We start from the raw sequence: 19063 nt of genomic DNA, 5'->3' as shown, positions 1-19063 counted from the left end.
TACCCAGGGTCTAACTTTGTAGGCTGGGCTGGCTTCACTCTGGGAGCTCTCTCCATTTCCCAGTCCTTTCTCGCTCTTTATTTCCTGTGGCTGGATCGTCCCCAGCGTACAGTCAAAGTCCTTCTTTACTGTTGAGATAATCTTTATGCCTCCTTGGGCGGCCAACTCTTCTCAGTACTATGGTAAGGCAACCTGTTATTACTCTGCAGGTTTCTTTGGCTCTTCTTCACCTGGGTCATATTACTGTATGGATCAAAGACGGAAGAACATTTTCCATAACAGACAGTAGTGTTATAAGGACTTTCTGATAGGGACTTGGTCCCAACGGAAAAGGGGTTGGGGAGTTCCTTCACAGAATTGGAGGCCTTATCCCCGTGAGGGGAGTCTCTCACTTTGAGGTTCTGCTTTCCATCACCGTTAGGGGGACTATTGGGTAGCACAAATGCAAGTATAGCCTCTGCAAAAGCACACTTATAATGTATGCCAGCATTTGCCCAATTTAGGACAACTGCGACGGCTCTGCCCCATCATGCCAGCATTACTCCTCTAAGTACATACAAGTGATGGCTTTGCCGCAACATTCCAGCATTTGCCCATGTAAACTGCTCATACAGGATGTCAATTACTGCGCGTTCTGAGGACTACTTCACATCCCAAAATGTGCTATAGGTTTACAAAGAGTACTTAAATAATGCTAGTAAATAACTATGAAGGCAGAAACGTGTGCAGGATATGTTTGCACACAATTGTGTTAACCATAGACCATAACCCATAAACATAATCATAACAGCAACATAGCGAACAGAAGTCTTGTTACTATGACTGCTCAATGAAGATGTGTTCAAACACTAACTTTTAAACACCCACCTCACACCACCAGCCCACATGCTACTGACCTGCACATAGATTTAATGAGCTGTGTGCCCTGGCCATGCGTCTCCTCAGCCAGTACACTATCTCTTCACAAATTGGATCCCCCCACCCATAGGAATCAATGGAAGCTGTGATTTTGGATTTGCGGTTGTTTGACCGAAGTGAAATAATATGCGGTGAAATTGACCGTAGTCAATTTTGCCGCAAATCGCTTGGCACTTCTGCCAAACAAACCAAAATGTGCCTTACACTACCCCCTCCCATACCCACCTGCTTGCTCGCCGCCGCCTCCCCTGCAGTGTCAGATCCGCCCCTCTAACGCGGGTCGGATCTAATGCCGTAGGGTCCCTTTTTTTCGGTACCCAGTCTATAATGTTGAGGAAGCGGATGTACACCTCTGCAACCCCCGAAGCCCAAACATACTGAAGATGGGGAGCTAGGGACACTCCCGCAACCCCTGCTCCACATGTTCAGCATTTTAGTAAATAAATAAATAACATTTTTTTAAAAATCAATTGAACGGTACTGGCCGAAAATCATCAAATGTACCATTCAATCGATTTTAACAATCAAAGTGGGTAATTCTGTGATTTTCCCATTGAATCCAATGGCTGGGAGGTTTTCCACTTTCCTGGGAATTAAAAGTACGTGGATCACACCAAAAGGTTAAACAGATTTGTAGTTGGGGCTTGAAAACAAAGAGATCATTTCATTGAACACTTGAAAAGTAAAAGACCCCTCATTCTCACCCCAGTACAATGCTCACCCAACAACTCCAAGTAGCCCACATGAATAGGGTGTACAGTAATAGTTTACATATACATTTTGCTGTCAACCTATTTGTTTTTTCATTGTGTTTTTGGTCATCATACGTTTTGTTCGTTTTGTTTTAGTACATTTGACCTGGCACACGAATACATACTTTGCAGCTCCTGGGTGCTTTCAGAAAAGACACTTGCACGCTCATCATATAGGAAAGGAAGGAGCCTGAAGTAAAGATTACGAGTGTTCCACTTACCTGTAGAGGGTGCGAATATATTCTGATTCCGAGTTACTCTGTGCATCAATTTTCTTTCCCATTGCAGTTTCTTGAAAACAAAATAACAGAACAATGAGAATATGCACGTAAAATGAGCGGTAGCTTTGCTAAACAGTTCGAGTTGTCTATTTTCCCCAGATTGATTCCCTCCATGCACAACACAAGTCTACGACTGGGAAAGGCCACATCTTAATTAAAAGAACTGCCTTTTACGGGAAATCTGCAGTGCACATCACTAGAAGGTTTCTGAAGGCTAGAATTACGCCTCGCTTTCTTTCAGCAGCAAACAGTGTCCAAAATAAAGTATATAGTCCAGCAGCCTCTGGGTCATCTTGTAATTGTTCTTCTAAAGAGAAATGTCTGCAGCAGTGGAACAGTGTTGTGAGCCTGCCTAGACTCCGGTCCTACACTACACTCCTCTTTCTTTACTGCTCTTCGCATTTGATAACATTATCAGTTTTCTTTAATGTGTTTTCGTTTGCTTTAAAGTTTAACCTTTTTCATCGGGCCATGCATGCGTTAAATGTGACTCTATTTATATTGATAATATGATGGACAAGATACTTTTACATTTTGGTGCACCTTGGTATTGAGTGAACAGTGGCGCCAGAGAACAGTGGCTGCTACTGGTGAAGGCACCGCTACACGTGCCTTCAGCCGGAGAGAGGGTGCCAGCCCTCTGCGCGGGCCCTCTGCGCCATTCTACCTCCACGGGGAGGGATTGTCTGCCAGCCCTCTGCGCGGGCCCTCTGCGCCATTCTACCTCCACGGGGAGGGAGTATCTGTGATAAGACAGAGCTTGGAGTGCACGGCTTGACTTAGCGGCAGCAGCGCCCTGGGCAGTGAAACAAAAACTTGCATGCCAACCCCCGCCACCCTGTGCGACCCTGGTCAAAGCCAGAGGGGGTCAGGAGAGGGGCAAATTTGTTTTTACTCCCCTGTGCCGGAGCAGGGAGTTGATCATTGCAATAGGGCGCCAATGCTTATGCATCTGCGACCTATTCGAATGAAAACTGCCCACGCCCCCGCGCTGGAGTGGGGAGGTAATCACCTCAATAGGGCGCTAAGGCAGAAGCATCAGCACCCTATTGTTATGAAATGCCCCCCCCCCCCCCTCCTGTGCTGGAAAGCCCAGCGTCAGCTCAACATCGGGGCACTTTAATTTCAATAGGGCGTGTGCTGTGCCTTCTCCCACCATGCCAGCTCAGAGGGGAGCTTGAAAGACTCCCCCGAGCTGACGTAGTGGGGGGCTGGCCTGATTTGTGTGGCATCCCCAGAGCAGCTTGAGCACTTTCGCACTCCCGTCTGTTCTGAGAGGAAATGCCGGCTTCGGGCTGCGCTTTTGCTGCTTCCACCTACTCCAAAATGAGAGCACAAAAAAAGAAGGGCAACACTGAGCCGGTACTCGAGCCCTTCCTTGAATGAGGACTTGCGTAACCAGAGGTGGTCACACAAGCACACGCCATGTACCCATTTACTTCCAATATCAAATGGGTCCTACACAGCGAGAAAGCAACACTCCATTCCCACGCAACCAAGTGTTTCTGCTCTGGGATAGACTCTGCGTTGAATAATGCACACCCAATACAAGATTTACCGTATATTGCTTTATAACTATATGCAGAAAGTTTAGGCACTGAAGGTCAGTTGGCTCTGCATTCTGGTTTATCCCTCCTGCTTGCTCTCAGAGCTTGCACTCCCTGCTAGCTGAGTAGAAAAAAAGGGTGCTCTATTCGCTCAGTTGTGCCCTAGTCAGCAAATGACTGACCAGAGCAAGTGGGGCGAGGTGAGCCAAAAGAATTTTTCTTTATTAGGCAGAATATCACCCGTCAGAAATTCAGAAATTCCCCGGTCTGAAATCATATGAACAGAATGATAAAGCCTAGGCAGGAGGTGCTTTGGCAGTACGTTTCAAATGGGTACTGAGTAGGTTAGTGGTTGGGACTATTCAGTCTACCATAGCTGATGGTATTAGGCTAGTCCAGCAGAGACTAGACTCATTCAAAAACAGCTCAAGGAGCGCTCTATGGTACGCCTATCCTCAGTAGCCCTGTGTGAGAGGCTGGCGCTACCTTACTGGCGCCCTGCAATCCTAGAAGGGGCAGACCTGCCGCCCAGAAGATATATGCTTCTTCACTACCTTATCCCTGGGCAAGGCTAAGTCCACATTTCAGAAGCTGAAAGCAGGTTTCATAGCGAGAAAGGACAGTGTCCAATGTCTTTCCATCTACCCCGAGAAGAACCTTGGAAACTACAGGGCAGACATGTTCCTCTGGGGAGCAGGATCGGCAAGAAGGGGACCAAGAGATCATCTCGGACAAGGCAGTTGATGCAGAAAGGAAGCGGAATGGTAGGACCTCAAACACAGAGCTCTGTCTGCCCTGCCACCTCCCCCCTACCCAAGAGGGGGCAGCTTGGGCTTCAACATCTTCAATCAAGATGAAATACAGCAAACCGCATCATCCCACCTCATCCGAGTGGATCTTGACATAGAAGCGCAACCCTAACTTAGATTTCTGTGGAGCATCACAGAGGTATTCTCATGAAAATAGATTTAAAAGGCAGATTGGCCTTTTTAGAAGCTGGCTAATGGGCCCCTTTTCGTAGGGGATTTCTAAATATTTATTACATATACAGCACTTAATAAAGCTCAGGCAAAACTATGGAGAGCCTTCCCATCACATTTGATGGCCTGGCAGTGGCAGAAGCCACTCAGTCAGCCGTATCCACCAGATATCTGAACTTCTCCCCCTCTCTAGGCGTTCAACCCTTTAGTGCTTCTATTGATATTGATATTTTATTTCTATTGCGCTCGTACACAAGTGTTTCAGAGCGCGACAAGGCAAGGGAGGGGAACAGGGGAGACCAAAACAGCGACCTTACTAGGCCCAGTGACATTGAGAACGCGCAAGTGCATGGGAGAGGGGGAGGGGAAAAGTGCATGGAAAGGGGAGAAGTGGAAAGTGCGAAGCAGAGGAGAAACAAATAAATAACAATAAATAAATAAATAAATAATAAAGGCAACAAACAGTGGTAGTGCAGCCAGTAAGTGGCAAGTGCTGGGTTTAAGGCAGCAGACAGGGTAGGTCTGATAGTGCAGGAAGAAAAAGAGGGGGGGGGCTGTATGGGTACAGATACAGACCCCAGAGCAAGGGGTGGCCCGGAGGCAGTGCGGGAGGGTGGCAGGGTGAGCAGGGACAAGGGCTGGGAGGACAGAGGGTGGCCAGGTGCACGGTGCCAAGAGAGAACAGATCAGCAGGGGAGAGGGGGAGCGAAGGCAGAAGATGGTTCTCCTCAAGTTTTAGAGTGGCAGGGAGGCTGTTCCAGAGGGAGGACCCAGGTGAAGACAGATCTACCCTCAGCTCGTTTCTTGAAAAACGACTGACCCTGGGGGAGTTAGAGGTAGAGGAGCTAAGAGCTCGAGAGGGGAGGTATTTGTGGAGGGATAGCTGAAGGTATTTTGGACTCAGGCCCCAGAAAGCCTTGTGGACAATATTGATGGTACCCGTCTTACAACTCCCAGTTATCCTACGTGGTCTCCTCACAACAAACCTACTCTGTTTCACTAGCTTGTCTTTTCTTCTCCCAGATGGTTTCCTTTTATATAGCCACTCTTCTACCTGCTCTCTTATGTCCCTGACCACTAGAATCTACCTCTGCCTCCTAATCAACAATATCACTATTCACACCCTTGAAGCAGTTCCCTTCCTTCTCAACAACCGTGCTCTGCCACATTCTTAATATTCTCTTCCTCCTGTACTCCTAGCCTCTCTTCCTCTTTACATGCGAGTTCCCTCATCTCTCTCGTGCAGATACTTGTCTGTTGCACCATTAATCAAACCTGTAAATCGGTCTATCCTTGACTTTGCAAAGCAGAGCCTTCACTTCCAAACCAGAACTATTCCTCCCTGTTTGCCAATGCCCCCCTCCTCAGACGCCTGCAAACCTTTCCGTAGGGGTTCTGACTTTTCCTTGCAGCCACAACCTGTTTCTAAACAACTTTCTATTTCCCCAACTTCAATTTTCTTTCTTTTCCCACATCAACAAATGTCTTCCTAACCAAATATACCACAATCACTACCCACTCTTCACACGCCAATACACTTCTCTGTAAAGTTTCTAACCTTCCACACTTTCCTCACTTAGCCAGATCCCAGAATCTGTTGCAAAGTCTATTAACACTTGGGGTCTCCTAGTATCTGCAGCCTTCTTGTTGGCAGCTCTTCCACGAACTAGCATTTCTTGCTTAGGCTGGCTGTTTTTTTTAAAGTCCAGTTTATCCTCTCCCTGACTAGGTCAGCAGCATTGGTTGCACTTGGGCTGCAGGAACTGTTCATGTTTCATGACGGGACAATGGTTTGATCAGGTAATCGGTTGATGTAGTATGTTATTTGCAGTTTTCAATAAATGCAATAGAAAGGTTTGTTTTGCAATACAGCAAATTAATTTTGAACAGTATATTGTTCACAGGTGACTTCTAGCAGGGCACCATTTTCACATTAGAAGGTCATGGTCGAACTTTGTACATTTATTGACCACTCCACTTAGTTTCCACAGAAGAATGTTCTAAAATCAGATACAACAGAAACAGGTTGGGCGTGATGGACTGTGATTAACACGATAGTTGCAGAATTCCTTTGATATATTTTTTGCTCGCTATTTTGTTTCACCATATCGTCAAAGAGTGTGGGTGCTGGTGTTGTATGAATGATAAAGTGTAGGATTTTATATAACAATGAAGGTGTTCTGCTTAAGAAGTACTGAACACATATACTTGTGCTAGTTTTTAAGTTACTGTTCAATTTTGTATGGATTGTGAATACAACTATTTTTGGATATTTTTGTATTTAGGATGTACAGAGTCCTTAAAACTATGGGTGTGTTGCAGTAATACCCGTTTAGCTAAGTGGGCTCTCAGGTTCGATGGTTTCGCTTTCATGATTGAGCCATGTATCTAGGATCATGTGGTGTCTCAGCCGGCCGGACTAATGACATTGAAAAGCTGGTGGCCATTTTGTATTGTTCTTTGGGCTTCTGTAATAAGAGCTGCTCTGGCTGCCTGCTCTACTTCTGAGCAGTTTATGAAAAAAGGTTACATATTTGCTCATTTTGACAATCTTCGGCAAATTTGCGGATTGTTTGTGCGGGCCCTCAGACCACAAAAAAATCTGGAAACCAATCATCAGATCCACGAACCTTGTGAATGCAAACAATTTCTCGTTGTATGTTTTTTGTAGCTTGGAACCGTGGTTCATGGGTGGCACGATGTGGTACTCCCAGGACCTATGAACTGGTAACCCTCCACACCAGGCTGGCTTGGGAGTCTGTGGTGCAGCTTCCTGGAGCGTAGGGAGCCCCCCCCAAATCAGGTCTTAAAAGGGGACCCCCGCTCATTATCTGTTATTTTACTTACACACAGACTTTAATCTTACCTGGAGTCCTGTGCTGGCCTCACAATAACACTGTCTGGATCATAAATTCATTTGAAAAAGGGGCTCCTGGCTCGGCCCTACTCTACCCAGGCGGGTACAAAATTATATAAGACACAATGATCAGGGTGACTGTGAAGCACATACCTTCATGGTGATGACCCCACGCAAGACAAAATGACATCAATCTGAATATACTGAATGGGTCAAGACGAAAAGTTTTTGACCACAAGTTTTTAATATATATCAGTAGATCAGGGTAACAGATACACAACAGGACACACTTTACTTGCAAAGCTCTGTACACAAATACAACATGGTACAGTCCAGTCAACTTGACTGGAATTAGGAGCGCCAGAGGAGAACGTATGATGCGGTGAGGTGTCTGCGGGAGCTCAATTTGAAATACATGATGTACTTTCTGGCGAAATTGACTGTCCTATGAGGAGGTAAATCGTGGTTCTTCACGTCCCGAAAGAAGAGTGGGACTGTTTGGAGGCTTCGGGGCATTGGGGGTGGGGTCCCCCAGGAAGAAAGAGCAAGTCCAGTGATGCAGACCACTTCAGAGGAACGCTAAGGGCTGAAAGGGAAGTAGTGGATAGACAGGGGCTTATGTGAACTTAACTGGTGGAGAACAGAGTAGGAAGTCATAGGAAGGGGATGCAACGTCGGAGGTGTGGTGACAGGAGGAAGTTGGACTCCCCACTTATATTTATATGACGCTGTTGACTACTACCCACAAGTGGTGGGGGGGAAGGTGGGTCAGATAGGTCAATGGGTCTACGTTTGGATGGACGAGGGCTGGTTCCCGGGAGAGGGTTGATTATAATTCAGCTGAGGAGTTGCCAGGGGTTGGGAGGGGGGGGAGGAGAGGGGAGTTGGGGAGGAAGTGGAGTTCAAAACACCAAGTTGTGGAAGGGTGTTAGCGGGTTCAGAAGTGGGAATCAGAAGAGAGATTTGGGGCATGGGCCGAAGGTTCTGGTACAATGGGCTTGAGAGTGCCAACGGGTGAAAAGGGAGGCCTAAACATTGGGACGTGTAGGGTGGGGGAAGCGGCAAAGGGTGCAAGTGGCCAGCAAGTGGCCATGACACAGGAGGCACATATGGGGAACGAGGGGTTAGAGAAGGTGGGGAGAATGTGGGGGGGGCAGATATATGGGACGACCTATTCGACACAAGCAAGGGTGGTGCTCATTTGGGTAGCCAGGGCGATACCGTTGAAGGTGGAGACGGTGTTGACAGATGAGATAGGGATGACGGTGATGATAGTGGGGCTATGGGAGGGTTGCTCATTATGTTTAGTAAATTCATACGCACCGAATGTTGATAAGGAGTACTTCCCCCAATGGTCCAACGAATGATGGTTGCGCATAGAGAGAAGCTGATCATTTGGGGCAGGGATTTTAATTTCCACCTGGATGAGTCCCTGGATGGGTCTGGAAGAAGGGGCCCCGCCAAGAGGTGCATGTCGACAGCGCTTCGCAGGGTGGTGGGGACACTGGATTTGGTGAAAATCTGGAGGGAGCGGCATCGGGAGGAAAGGTGATACTCGTACTACTCGGGAGTGCATGGGTCGTACTCTAGAATGGATTATCTTCTGACAGGGAAGGAATATGATCACCTTTTCGAGGGACCAGAATATGTGGGGTGAACTCTGTCGAATCATTCCCACCTGGTAGTTACGTTACTGGGTTTTGGGGGGGGAAGGCCCCCTAGGCGGTTGTGGCGGATGCAGAGAGAAGCACTGTAAGATGTGGCGTTTGTCAGTGAAATCCAAAAGGCGATTGAAATGTATTTTGAGCTAAATGTGGTGTCATTGACATCTATGGAGTCGCTCTGGGAGGCCTTCAAGGCCAACATAAGAGGACTGTGCCTCTCCGCGACGGTAGGCATGTGGAAAAGGTTGTGGGATAGACTGCAAGCGACAGAGGCTCAAGTGGCGGACTTGTATAGGGAAGCAGCAAAAGGTAACCTAGTGGGAGAGCAGTTGGCGCAAAGGCTTGAGCTGTATCATGAAAGTTAGAGGAGTTGGCACATTTTGATGGTAATAAACGAGATGCCCGGCTGCACGGGGAGGAGGATAGGGCAGGGAAGTTACTAGCCTGGTTGATCAGGAGAGAAAGCCAGAGTCGAGTCATCACCCAGATTAGAACTGCGTCGGAAGAGATGGTGGGCACTCAAGACTGGGAGAGCGCTGTCAAAGATAGGGGACTCAGTCCTATTCTGGAAAAACCTGCCTCTCTCTCTGATGGGGAGAGTAGCGCTGTGCAAGATGGTGATCTTGCCGCGCCTGCTCTATTTTTTCACCAACATTCTCTATGCAGTAAAGAAGGTCTTCTTTCGTATGCTTGACAGTAGAGTGGGTGAGTTACTGTGGAATTTGGAGAGGAGGCGGCTATCTCTGCAGACGCTATGGAGATCTAGGGAGTAGGTGGATTGGGTTTACTGGATTATGAAAAATATTTTGTGGCAGCGCAGTTGCAGTCTGTGCTGCTATGGGATCGGGGGGTGGGAAATGTTGAAAGGGTTGATTGGTTGCTTTCTGCCGCAGCAGAGGGGTGTGTAGCTGCTATGGCACCCGATAGGGGGAAAACGGAGGTCTGTGGTATTTGCGGCGGTGAGGGAGACATGGAAGAAGTATGTCCGTATGAGGGGACCGGGCGGTCTGTATGATAGTTTACCCTGCGGAATAGATCAAAAACTAAAGCAGGCAGTTGGTTGGGCGGGGGATTAGAGGTTACAGGATCAGGGGTGTGCAACTGTGGGGGACCTATTCGAGGGGGAGGGAGAATGCTTACCTTTGAGGACTTGCGAGTGAAGTTTGGGTTGTCAAAGGGTTTGTTCCTGATGTTTGGGGCAGTCACCCGCAGGGTAGCAGAGTTTTGGAAAAGCATTCTGGAGGAACCAGACACTAGTCTGCTGATGCAGATGTTGCTGGACCAGTCTGGGGACAGGGCAAATATCTCTGATCTATAGAGCCCTACAAGCAGAGAAACCCCAATGGGAGTTGAAGGTGCAAGGTAAATGGGAGGTAGACATGGGACGCCAGATATTGGAGAAGGAGTGGGCAAGGATTTTGGGATTGGTCCGGAAAGTGTCTCGTAAAGCCAGTTTTCAGTTGATCCAATTTAACATCATCCATAGAACGTATATAACCCCAGTTAGGTTGAGGGCGATTAATAAAGACCTTTCGGAGGAATGCCCCAGGTGTGGCAGAGGCCCGGCAGCGTTTTGGTATATGATGTGGGACTGTGGTATTATAACTGACTACTGGGTTAAGGTGATCGATGGGGTAAACAAATTGTTGGGGACTAAACTGGACTGTACTCCGGGAGTCTGTATATGGGGGAGGTTCTCCCAGGGGGGGAGGAGGAAGAGGCACAAGGTGCGAAATAAGCTGACCCGGTTACTACTGATTTTGGCCAAGCGTCGAGTGGCCATAGAGTGGAAGTTTCCTCAAGGTCCGACGATCTCCATGTGGCAAGGGATATCCGTAGGTGAGGCATGGCAGAGTTGGCGGTGCTACAGAAAGCGGAGCCTGCGGTGGAAGGGGAGGGAGTGACGATTCACTTGGCGCAATTATTAAATGACTTGTCAAAAGCCAATTACTTGAAACCGCCATGAAGGTTGGGAGAGGTGTGGGGGATGAGAATATAGGGGGAGTGCCATATTATTGGGGATGCCCTTGTGGCCAATGAAATGTGAACTGTTGTCCATTGTAGTCCAAGAGACAGAGAAGGATTCCTGGGTGGGGGAGTTCATGTATGGATTTAGGGGAGACGGGGGAGAGTGAGGGGTTCTAGATGTTGTTGATGCTATATAAATGCTAATAAAAAGTGTTTTAAAAAAAAAGAAAATGGGTGCCCCCCCCCTTCCATTGATCCAGGTGTTACTAGACCACGCATGGGAAAGCATTATATACTCCTAATTGGACCTCAAATGAGCCTACAATCTGATGAGTATGGCTGCGAGGAATTAATGGAAGACAGCCTTTCACACTCCGTATGGACACTACAAATATCTGGCAGTGCCTTTTGGGTTGTACAATGCCCGGTTATGGTTCATAACTTCCTGAAAGGGATATGCTTTGATGTAGCTGAATGATATCCTTATATTCTCCCCTTATTTTACCACTCATGTTAATTACTTTCGAGAAGTACTACAATAGAACACTATGCCTCTATGCCAAACCCTTGAAATGCCCAGACTAACAGGCGAAATGTACTGTTTTGTCCATCCAACAAGTGATCATTCTCTATCCATAGTGTGAGAAACTTGAGGGTATTCTCCCTCCTATTCCCCATGGGTCCTCTGCACAGGTGGCCAGGAAAAGGTAATCGCTCATGGATCCCGACCCTGGTGGTGGACAAGTGAGGGAGGATCAACTGGGTGGAGGGGCTCAGGGGACTGGGAGTGGGATAGTCTTAGGCAATCCCCCTTTTCCTATTAAGGAACAACTCAAACCCCCACCACCCCCCCACCCTAGCCTTTATCGGTAACAGTACTGAGATGAGGAAGACGCGATCAAGAGTAGTAAACACTAGTAACCTAGTTTACCGCTCTAGTACTGAGACGCAGAAGATGCCTGTAGAGTGGTATGAGAACAGGCATGTCCAGCTAAACACTGTCAAGAGGGTCAGGCAATACGATTAAATGAGCAACACCTGAAAATGATTAGGAACTATATAGAGCCCTCCTCTGGTGCAGCTAGGGAGTCAGACTGGCCATCAGAGTGGAGGTCAATGTGGAAGCCCCGATCGAGGGTAGCTGCAAAGCCACCCGTGAAAGAGAGGAAAGGGACCCACTGCTGGAACCTGCAGGATTCTTCTATGTGAGACAGAAAGCAATGAGACACTGAAACCTCAGGAGTGTGAATCGGTTTTCGTGTCTGGAGCTAGTGCAGTAGCTCCTTTCTGTATGGTCGGTGCAGCAGGGAGCGTAGCTGGTGAAGTCTGTCCTGAAAATCCCTCAAAAGAATGCTTGTTCTCTTGGGGCGTGCCGGGAACCCCAGAGTATCTTAGGGGCAGACTGGAGGCCCCTGAAGGCAGACGTAGAGCACAGAGCAGCCTCTGTAGCAAGGAGAGAAATATGCAAGCACCAGTGAGTTTCCCTGCACTCAGAAACACTGGTTTGTCTCATAGGCGTAATAAGCCACTGAATGAAAGAAAACATTTGCATTCAGAAAAAGTAAACGCTAACGATGACCAAGTTGCAATCCATAATGCGAACAGTTAAAAAGTTCTGCTGAAGGAAACCAACCCCCACCCAAGTGTACTGAGAAACCTGCATTGGCAAAGCCAAGAGCTAGTCATGTGACTAGCAGAGGGTAAGGGGACATACTGTGAATCTATACATAGGGTTCCTGGTTACGTGACCTGCGATGGGTGGACTGTGCGGTCTGGCAACTCTGCCTAGGTCAGGGAACCCGGAATTGTGAAAACCAACCACATTGTGAACCTAGGGTTCTGGGTTGCTCGACCTGTGATGGGGGACCATGTGGTCTGACAACTGCGCCATGACAAAGGAACTCTAAATTGGAAAAGATAGACATTTTGAAAGAAGAAACCCAAAAGGAGTATTCAGATGACTTGGAGGTGTGTTTCATTTTCCTGTGATACTGCTTTGAACTTGGGGAAGGGAACCCCGAGACCCATCTGTGATAATGCTTTGAACTTGGGGATGGGAACCAAGAGGGTTGTGTTGAACTGTATAACCTTGAACTGTAGAAAGGTAATCTTGAGACTTTTTCGTGGAAATGTCATACTTGGGGAAAGGGAGCTGAAACAAAGCAGTGAGCTGGAAGAAGCTCAGAACTTGGAGATGAAAACAATTTCTTTTCATTTTGATATCCCTAAACATTGGTTAAATTTAGCTGCAAGGGAATGTATAGGTTTTAGACTCGGGTAGACTTTTTCATGGGCTCAGACTTTCCTTAGTTTCGTTCAGGTAGATAAATCCAACCTTAGCATAGGGCAAGTTAGGTCTTCTACCATCCTGACATTTCATTTAATAAAGTATTTTACTTTGAACTTTAAGTCTGTTGTCTGTGTTTGGCTTCATGATACCTTCACAAGAGCATAACACCATGGGACTTAGTAAATACCATTAGCTCATGTTTTCCACAGGTAAAGGCCTAGCTCAAGAACCCACCCTTCTTAAGTGAAAGAAAGTCCTTGTAAAGACTGGTAGGGGGTGTCTGTACTTCCGCTCTCTATATGGTAGAGGAGAGGCACAGAAGACCCCAGCCAAGATTCTCTATTACGGTAGCGATGGACAAGCAATCAAGGCCAAGCTTCTCAGGAGGTGATGCAGGCTGGTTCTTAAGTACAGTGTAGTCCCCGAACCCCCACAAAGGAATGTCCACACAGTGTATTACTGAAAACACAGTCTTTATATAATTAATATTCAAAGGTATGTACACAATCACAATAACGCACTTTGTACTCAGAAGTCAACAATGATAAATATATACAATTCTAAAGTGGTACCACCAATGATATCAAATCTCATTAAAGTGCATCAACTGTACGGTTAAAATGTCACACAGATTAATAACGTGGAAACCAGCAATAGAGATAGGCAGGAACGTAAGATGGTTGAAACAATAGTCTTATTTCCTCCTATTAAGGTTTTACCCCCCCAAAGTACCTGGTGGAGTAGAGTTCTCCGAAGATGTGTTGACCGATCCTTCTTGAGTGACTCCCTTTAAAGCAGGAGCCACGGATCGTCGAGAGGCGTTGAGGAACTCGGCGTTCGGGGTCGGTGAATCGACGGCCCTTCTTGAGTGCCCTCCCTTTAAGGCAGGAGTCACGGGACGTCGAACGTCCGACGGTGAACAGGTTGAACTACGGCAGTGAAGTGGCAGCTTCGTTCCTAGCGGTGCTCGTCGACGACAGAGCGTTGGCATCTTGCAAGGAAGAGGGCGTACGAGTCACCTTGGTGACAATAGTTCTGGGCCGCAAAGAGATGATGAAGAACTGTGGCCCAGCAAGGGCGTCGAGCCGTCGGCGTCTCTTTGGTCCTTAGGTGGCGGGAAACCCACCTAGCGGATGCTCCTCAGTGCGTCGACGGTAGGGCCTTCACCAGCGGTATAAGCGGGCGACGATGCAGACGAGAGCATCCGATGAACAAATGAAGTTCTTAGGCAAACTGGAGCACGGCGGCTCCGGTCGGCGACGGCGGTCGTCGACAGTGGCGGACAACAGTCCGAGTGCTTCTCTTTGAGATTCCGTGGCAGTCCCCGTCTCGGGTCGGCAGCCTGTCGAAGGTCTGTCTACCAGGGAGCGATGGGAAAGATCAGCTGTGCCCGATGGTCCCTCGTAGCTCGGGAAGAGGGTGCCCTACCAGGTCCTCTCTGGGTCAGTCCTTGGAGGCACAGCAGCTTTCAGATTGCGAAGGAGAGCAACAGCAATTCTTCTCGTCCAGCAGGGCTTCAAGGTCAAGCTTCAGTTACTCCAGTTACTCGTAGTGGACTTCAGCTTCTGAACACAATTCCTAGCACCGCGCTGGGTCACACTCAAGCATCCAATCATGACTAAGGGCATTCATGCAGGCAGGCAGCCAATCAGGCACACGAGGTATTCAGGCCATTCACTTCTCTCCAGACACTCACAACAAGTTATGTATATTGGGACGAGTACAGAGCCATTCAACACTCCCTACTGCATTCATACCGGTTTCGGGCAGGGCTGTCTCAGTCAGTGTCAACCACCAGATACTAGACAGCCACAACACAGAATGCATATTCGTCACACACTCTATTCACCCGGGTCCCACCCACAGGAGGTACCCACAACACACATCACTGGGAAGGCTCCAGCTAGTCTGGCCGGGCCTTCACAACAACACCATATATGGCACTTCCACCCAACAGCCAGTCAGGGGGAAGGGACAGAGTCAGGGCTTCCCAGGGGAAAACAAGGTAATAGGTAATCGAAAGCAAGAGGCCGCAGGGGCCATTTTGTTTTCCATCCGGAATCAACTGATCCCAATGGCAGGGCCGGGGTCTCCCAAAATGGAGAATGGAGATGTACCCCACCCATGGGTGCCATAAGGGTATCCCACGGGTCCGTTTTCCAAACCAAAAGAGAGAGCTGCACCGCTAGGAGTCCCACATGAACTCCTGCATGGAAAACACAACAGAAAACACGATAAAAAGCAGTAAAGGACAAGGATACGGAGGCCCTGTCCCTCCGATGCATTTCCAGCATCACAGTCGCCCCCCCAGACTGAGGTGGAGGGTGCCTAATCTCCCACGGGATAGACACCCTCATCCAGACGGTCAACATATCTTCTGGAAAGGCCATCTGCATTATCGGGACTCTTCCCTGGTCTGTGCTCTATGGTGAAGTCTAGCCCTTGCAGGCTAATGGACCACCTGAGCAGTTTCGGGTTCTCACCCTTCATCTGCATAAGCCACTTCAGGGGCTTATGATATGTTTGGACCTTGAAGGTAGACCCCGTAAGGTAGGGCCTAAAATGCCTAAGGCTCCAAACTATACTAAAATATTCCTTTTCAACAGTAGCCCACCTACGTTCTCTACCTTTGAGTTGTCTACTGATGAATATGATAGGATGTTCTCTCCCTTTGTCATCTAACTGGGACAAGACAGCTCCAATTCCGGTGAGCCAGGCATCCGTCTGGACGATAAAGGGTCGGCTGTAGTCAGGCGCACACAACACGGGGGCCCTACACAGACTTTCTTTCAAGCCATCAAAGGCCCTCTGACAGTCTTCAGTCCAACTAACCTTCCTAGGCTGTTTGGGTGAAGTCAGAGCTGTCAGTGGGGCAGCTATGGTTCCATAGTCCGCCATGAAATTGCGATAATACCCAGTGAGGCCCAAAAAGGCTCTCACCTGGGTTTGAGTAGTGGGAGTCTCCCAGTCATGTACATCCTGTACCTTACTGGGGAGAGGTTGGATTTGACCCCCTCCTACCTCATGACCAAGACACGTGACTTTACCCTGAGCTATCTGGCACTTGGTGGCCTTGATAGTGAGGTTAGCCCTTTTCAAGTCCTGCAACACACTACCCAGATGTGTCAAGTGCTCTTCCCAAGTGGAACTGTAGATGGCAATGTCGTCTAAATAAGCCACACAAAAGGCTTCTAGCTCACTGAGAGCATGATTGACCAATCTCTGGAAGGTGGCAGGGGCATTCTTCAACCCAAAAGGCATGACCCTAAACTGGTAGAGCCCCTCTGGTGTTGAGAACGCAGTCTTTTCGTTGGCATGGTCCGTCGGAGCTATTTGCCATTAGCCTGAGGTGAGGTCAAAGGTGCTCATAAATTTGGCAGCACCTATGGTGTCCACGAGCTCATCAGCCCTGGGCAATGGGTGCGCGTCAGTTTTGGTGATGGCATTGACTCCTCGGTAGTCCACACAGAACCTCCAATCCTTGGTACCTGCCTGGGAACTTGCCTTGGCGACAAGGACCATGGGACTGGACCAGGGACTGGTTGAGGGTTCAATAACACCCAGATCCAACATCTTGGCGACCTCAGCCTCAATGTGGTTCTTAACCGTATCTGACATTCGGTAGCTCCTGCTCTTGACAGGCACACTGTCACCAGTGTCAATCTCGTGCTTACACCACGGTGTAAGGCCTGGCGTCAGCGAAAACAGAGAGGCATACTGCTGGAACAAAGTCCTGCAGGCCCTCTGCTGCTCCGTTGTCAAATCTGGAGAGAGTTGCACTCCCTCCAGTGGGCCATCCGGAGGGTTGCTATGCAGCAAATCTGGAAGGGGCTCACTCTCATCCTCTTCTTGCTCTGAAGCCAGCAAGAGACATGAGACTTCGGCTCGCCTGTGGAAAGGCTTGAGCCTATTAACATGGAATACCTGAGGGGCTACCCCTGGGATTCCCATGTCAACCAGATAGTTGACCTCGCCCATCTTGGAGATTATCCTGAAGGGTCCAGTCCATTTATCTGCCAATGCCCAAGGCTTGGTAGGCTCCATCACAAGAACCTCATGTCCCGGAGTCCAATCCACTTGCGATGCTTTAAGGTCATGCCAGTATTTAATTCCTGGCTGGCCTTGAGATTCACTGTTGCTTGATCCATCATCTGTGTCATCCTCCGTCTGAGGCCTAACACATAGTCCCCCACTTGCTTGGCGGGACCTGGAGGGGTGGCTTCCAAGCATTCTCTGATCAAGGTGAGGGGCCCCCTCACGGGATGTCCAAAGAGTAACTCAAAGGGGCTGAAACCAACACCCTCTTGAGGTACCTCTCTGTAAGCAAACAGCAGGCATGGCAGGAGGAGATCCCATTTCCTCCTTAGGGGTTCTTCCAAAGCACCTAGCATGCCCTTGAGAGTTTTATTAAACCTCTCAACCAGACCATTGGTCTGGGGGTGGTAAGAGGTGGAGAACTTGTAGGTTACCCCGCACCCTTTCCACATGGTTTTCATGTAACTAGACATGAAGTTGGGTCCCCTGTCAGCGACAACCTCCTTGGGGAATCCAACACGAGTGAAAATGCCCAGGAGAGCCCTGGCAACCACCTTGGCAGTAACAGTCCAAAGGCGTATAGCCTCAGGGTACCTGGTGGCATGATCTACCAAAACCAAGATGAACCGATGTCCACCTGACGTGGGAGGGCAAGGGGACCGACAATGTCGATGCCCACCCTCTCAAATGGTGTGCCAACCACTGGCAATGGCTGCAGTGGGGCAATGACACTGCCTCCAGTCTTGCCAGGCAACTCAGACAACTGACGAGTTGGGCAGGTCCTGCAGTGGGACTCCACTTCTACCCCCATCCGAGGCCAGTAGAAATGGGCAGAGAGCCTCTGCTTAGTCTTCTTGGTACCAAGATGACCAGCCAAGGGCACCTCATGCGCCAACTGCAGTAGGAAGGGCCTGTAAACCTGGGGTACCACCAACCTCTTGAGGGCACCAGGTTCAGGCTTAGTGGGCTCACTAACAAGGAGCTCACCCTCCCAATAAATCCAGAATGTCCTAGGCACTTCTCCTTGTGCCTGGGACAGGGCCTGTTTCCTCAGACCCTCGAGAGAGTGACACTCTCTCCGTTCTTTACAGAAGTCTGCCCGGGAGGGTCCCCCTTCAGCTATCAAGCATTGAAGATCGGGATAATCCTCCGAGTTGAGAACCTCTCCCACAGGAGAGTCTTCTGGCTCTTCTCCCACAGGAGTTGAGACGGGGTTTACCACTGGACCCAGCCCGTCCGGAGCATGGATCCCAATGGGTGCTGTAGGAACAGCAGGAAGAGAAGGATCTCCGTCCACAGAGGTGGCCTTCTTGCTCTTCCTTCGTCTTGCCTTAGGCCACGCCTTCGGCTCGGGTACCTGACTCACAGCCAGACACGGTGTCACCTGTGATCTAGTGACTGCAGCAACAGTCATGGGAAGACCATCCGCGATCAATCCCAACTCCACTAGATCATTACCTAACAGAATGTTAGCAGGGACATTGTCCTGAACCAGGACAGGAAGCTTTGCTGTCTTGTCTCCAATTACGAGTGTGACTCGGGCTACAGGGGATAATTTTGGAGACCCACCAGCTAACCTGGTGTTTCTCAGAGGAGCACCTAGATAGTCCTCTGGCTTGAGCAGGGTCCTGTCCACCACTGACATGCTTGCCCCAGCGTCTCTCAAACCAGTAGAAGGCTGGCCATTCAAGAGGACACTTCTCAAAAACCTATGGGTGTTCTGTGGGATAATCGCCAGTACTTCTGCGTACTGGTCCCAGGCCCCAGGGAC

The 19063-nt window shown here is 48.9% G+C and overlaps 1 protein-coding gene across 1 annotated transcript in view; it reads right to left on the bottom strand.

The window, feature by feature from the left end:
* The window catches only part of LOC138516425 (cytochrome P450 4V2-like), a 539828-nt gene that overhangs the window by 343943 nt on the left and 176822 nt on the right, over positions 1-19063 (bottom strand). The window contains exon 5 of the mRNA XM_069631544.1: positions 1892-1961. Coding sequence (XP_069487645.1) covers positions 1892-1961 — 70 coding nt within the window. The remainder of the gene's footprint in view (positions 1-1891; positions 1962-19063) is intronic.

The sequence above is a fragment of the Ambystoma mexicanum genome, chromosome 6q (genome assembly GCF_040938575.1).
Source record: "Ambystoma mexicanum isolate Mex_15411 chromosome 6q, UKY_AmexF1_1, whole genome shotgun sequence".
NCBI lineage: Eukaryota > Metazoa > Chordata > Amphibia > Caudata > Ambystomatidae > Ambystoma > Ambystoma mexicanum.
This window is presented reverse-complemented; position numbering and strand designations above follow the sequence as displayed.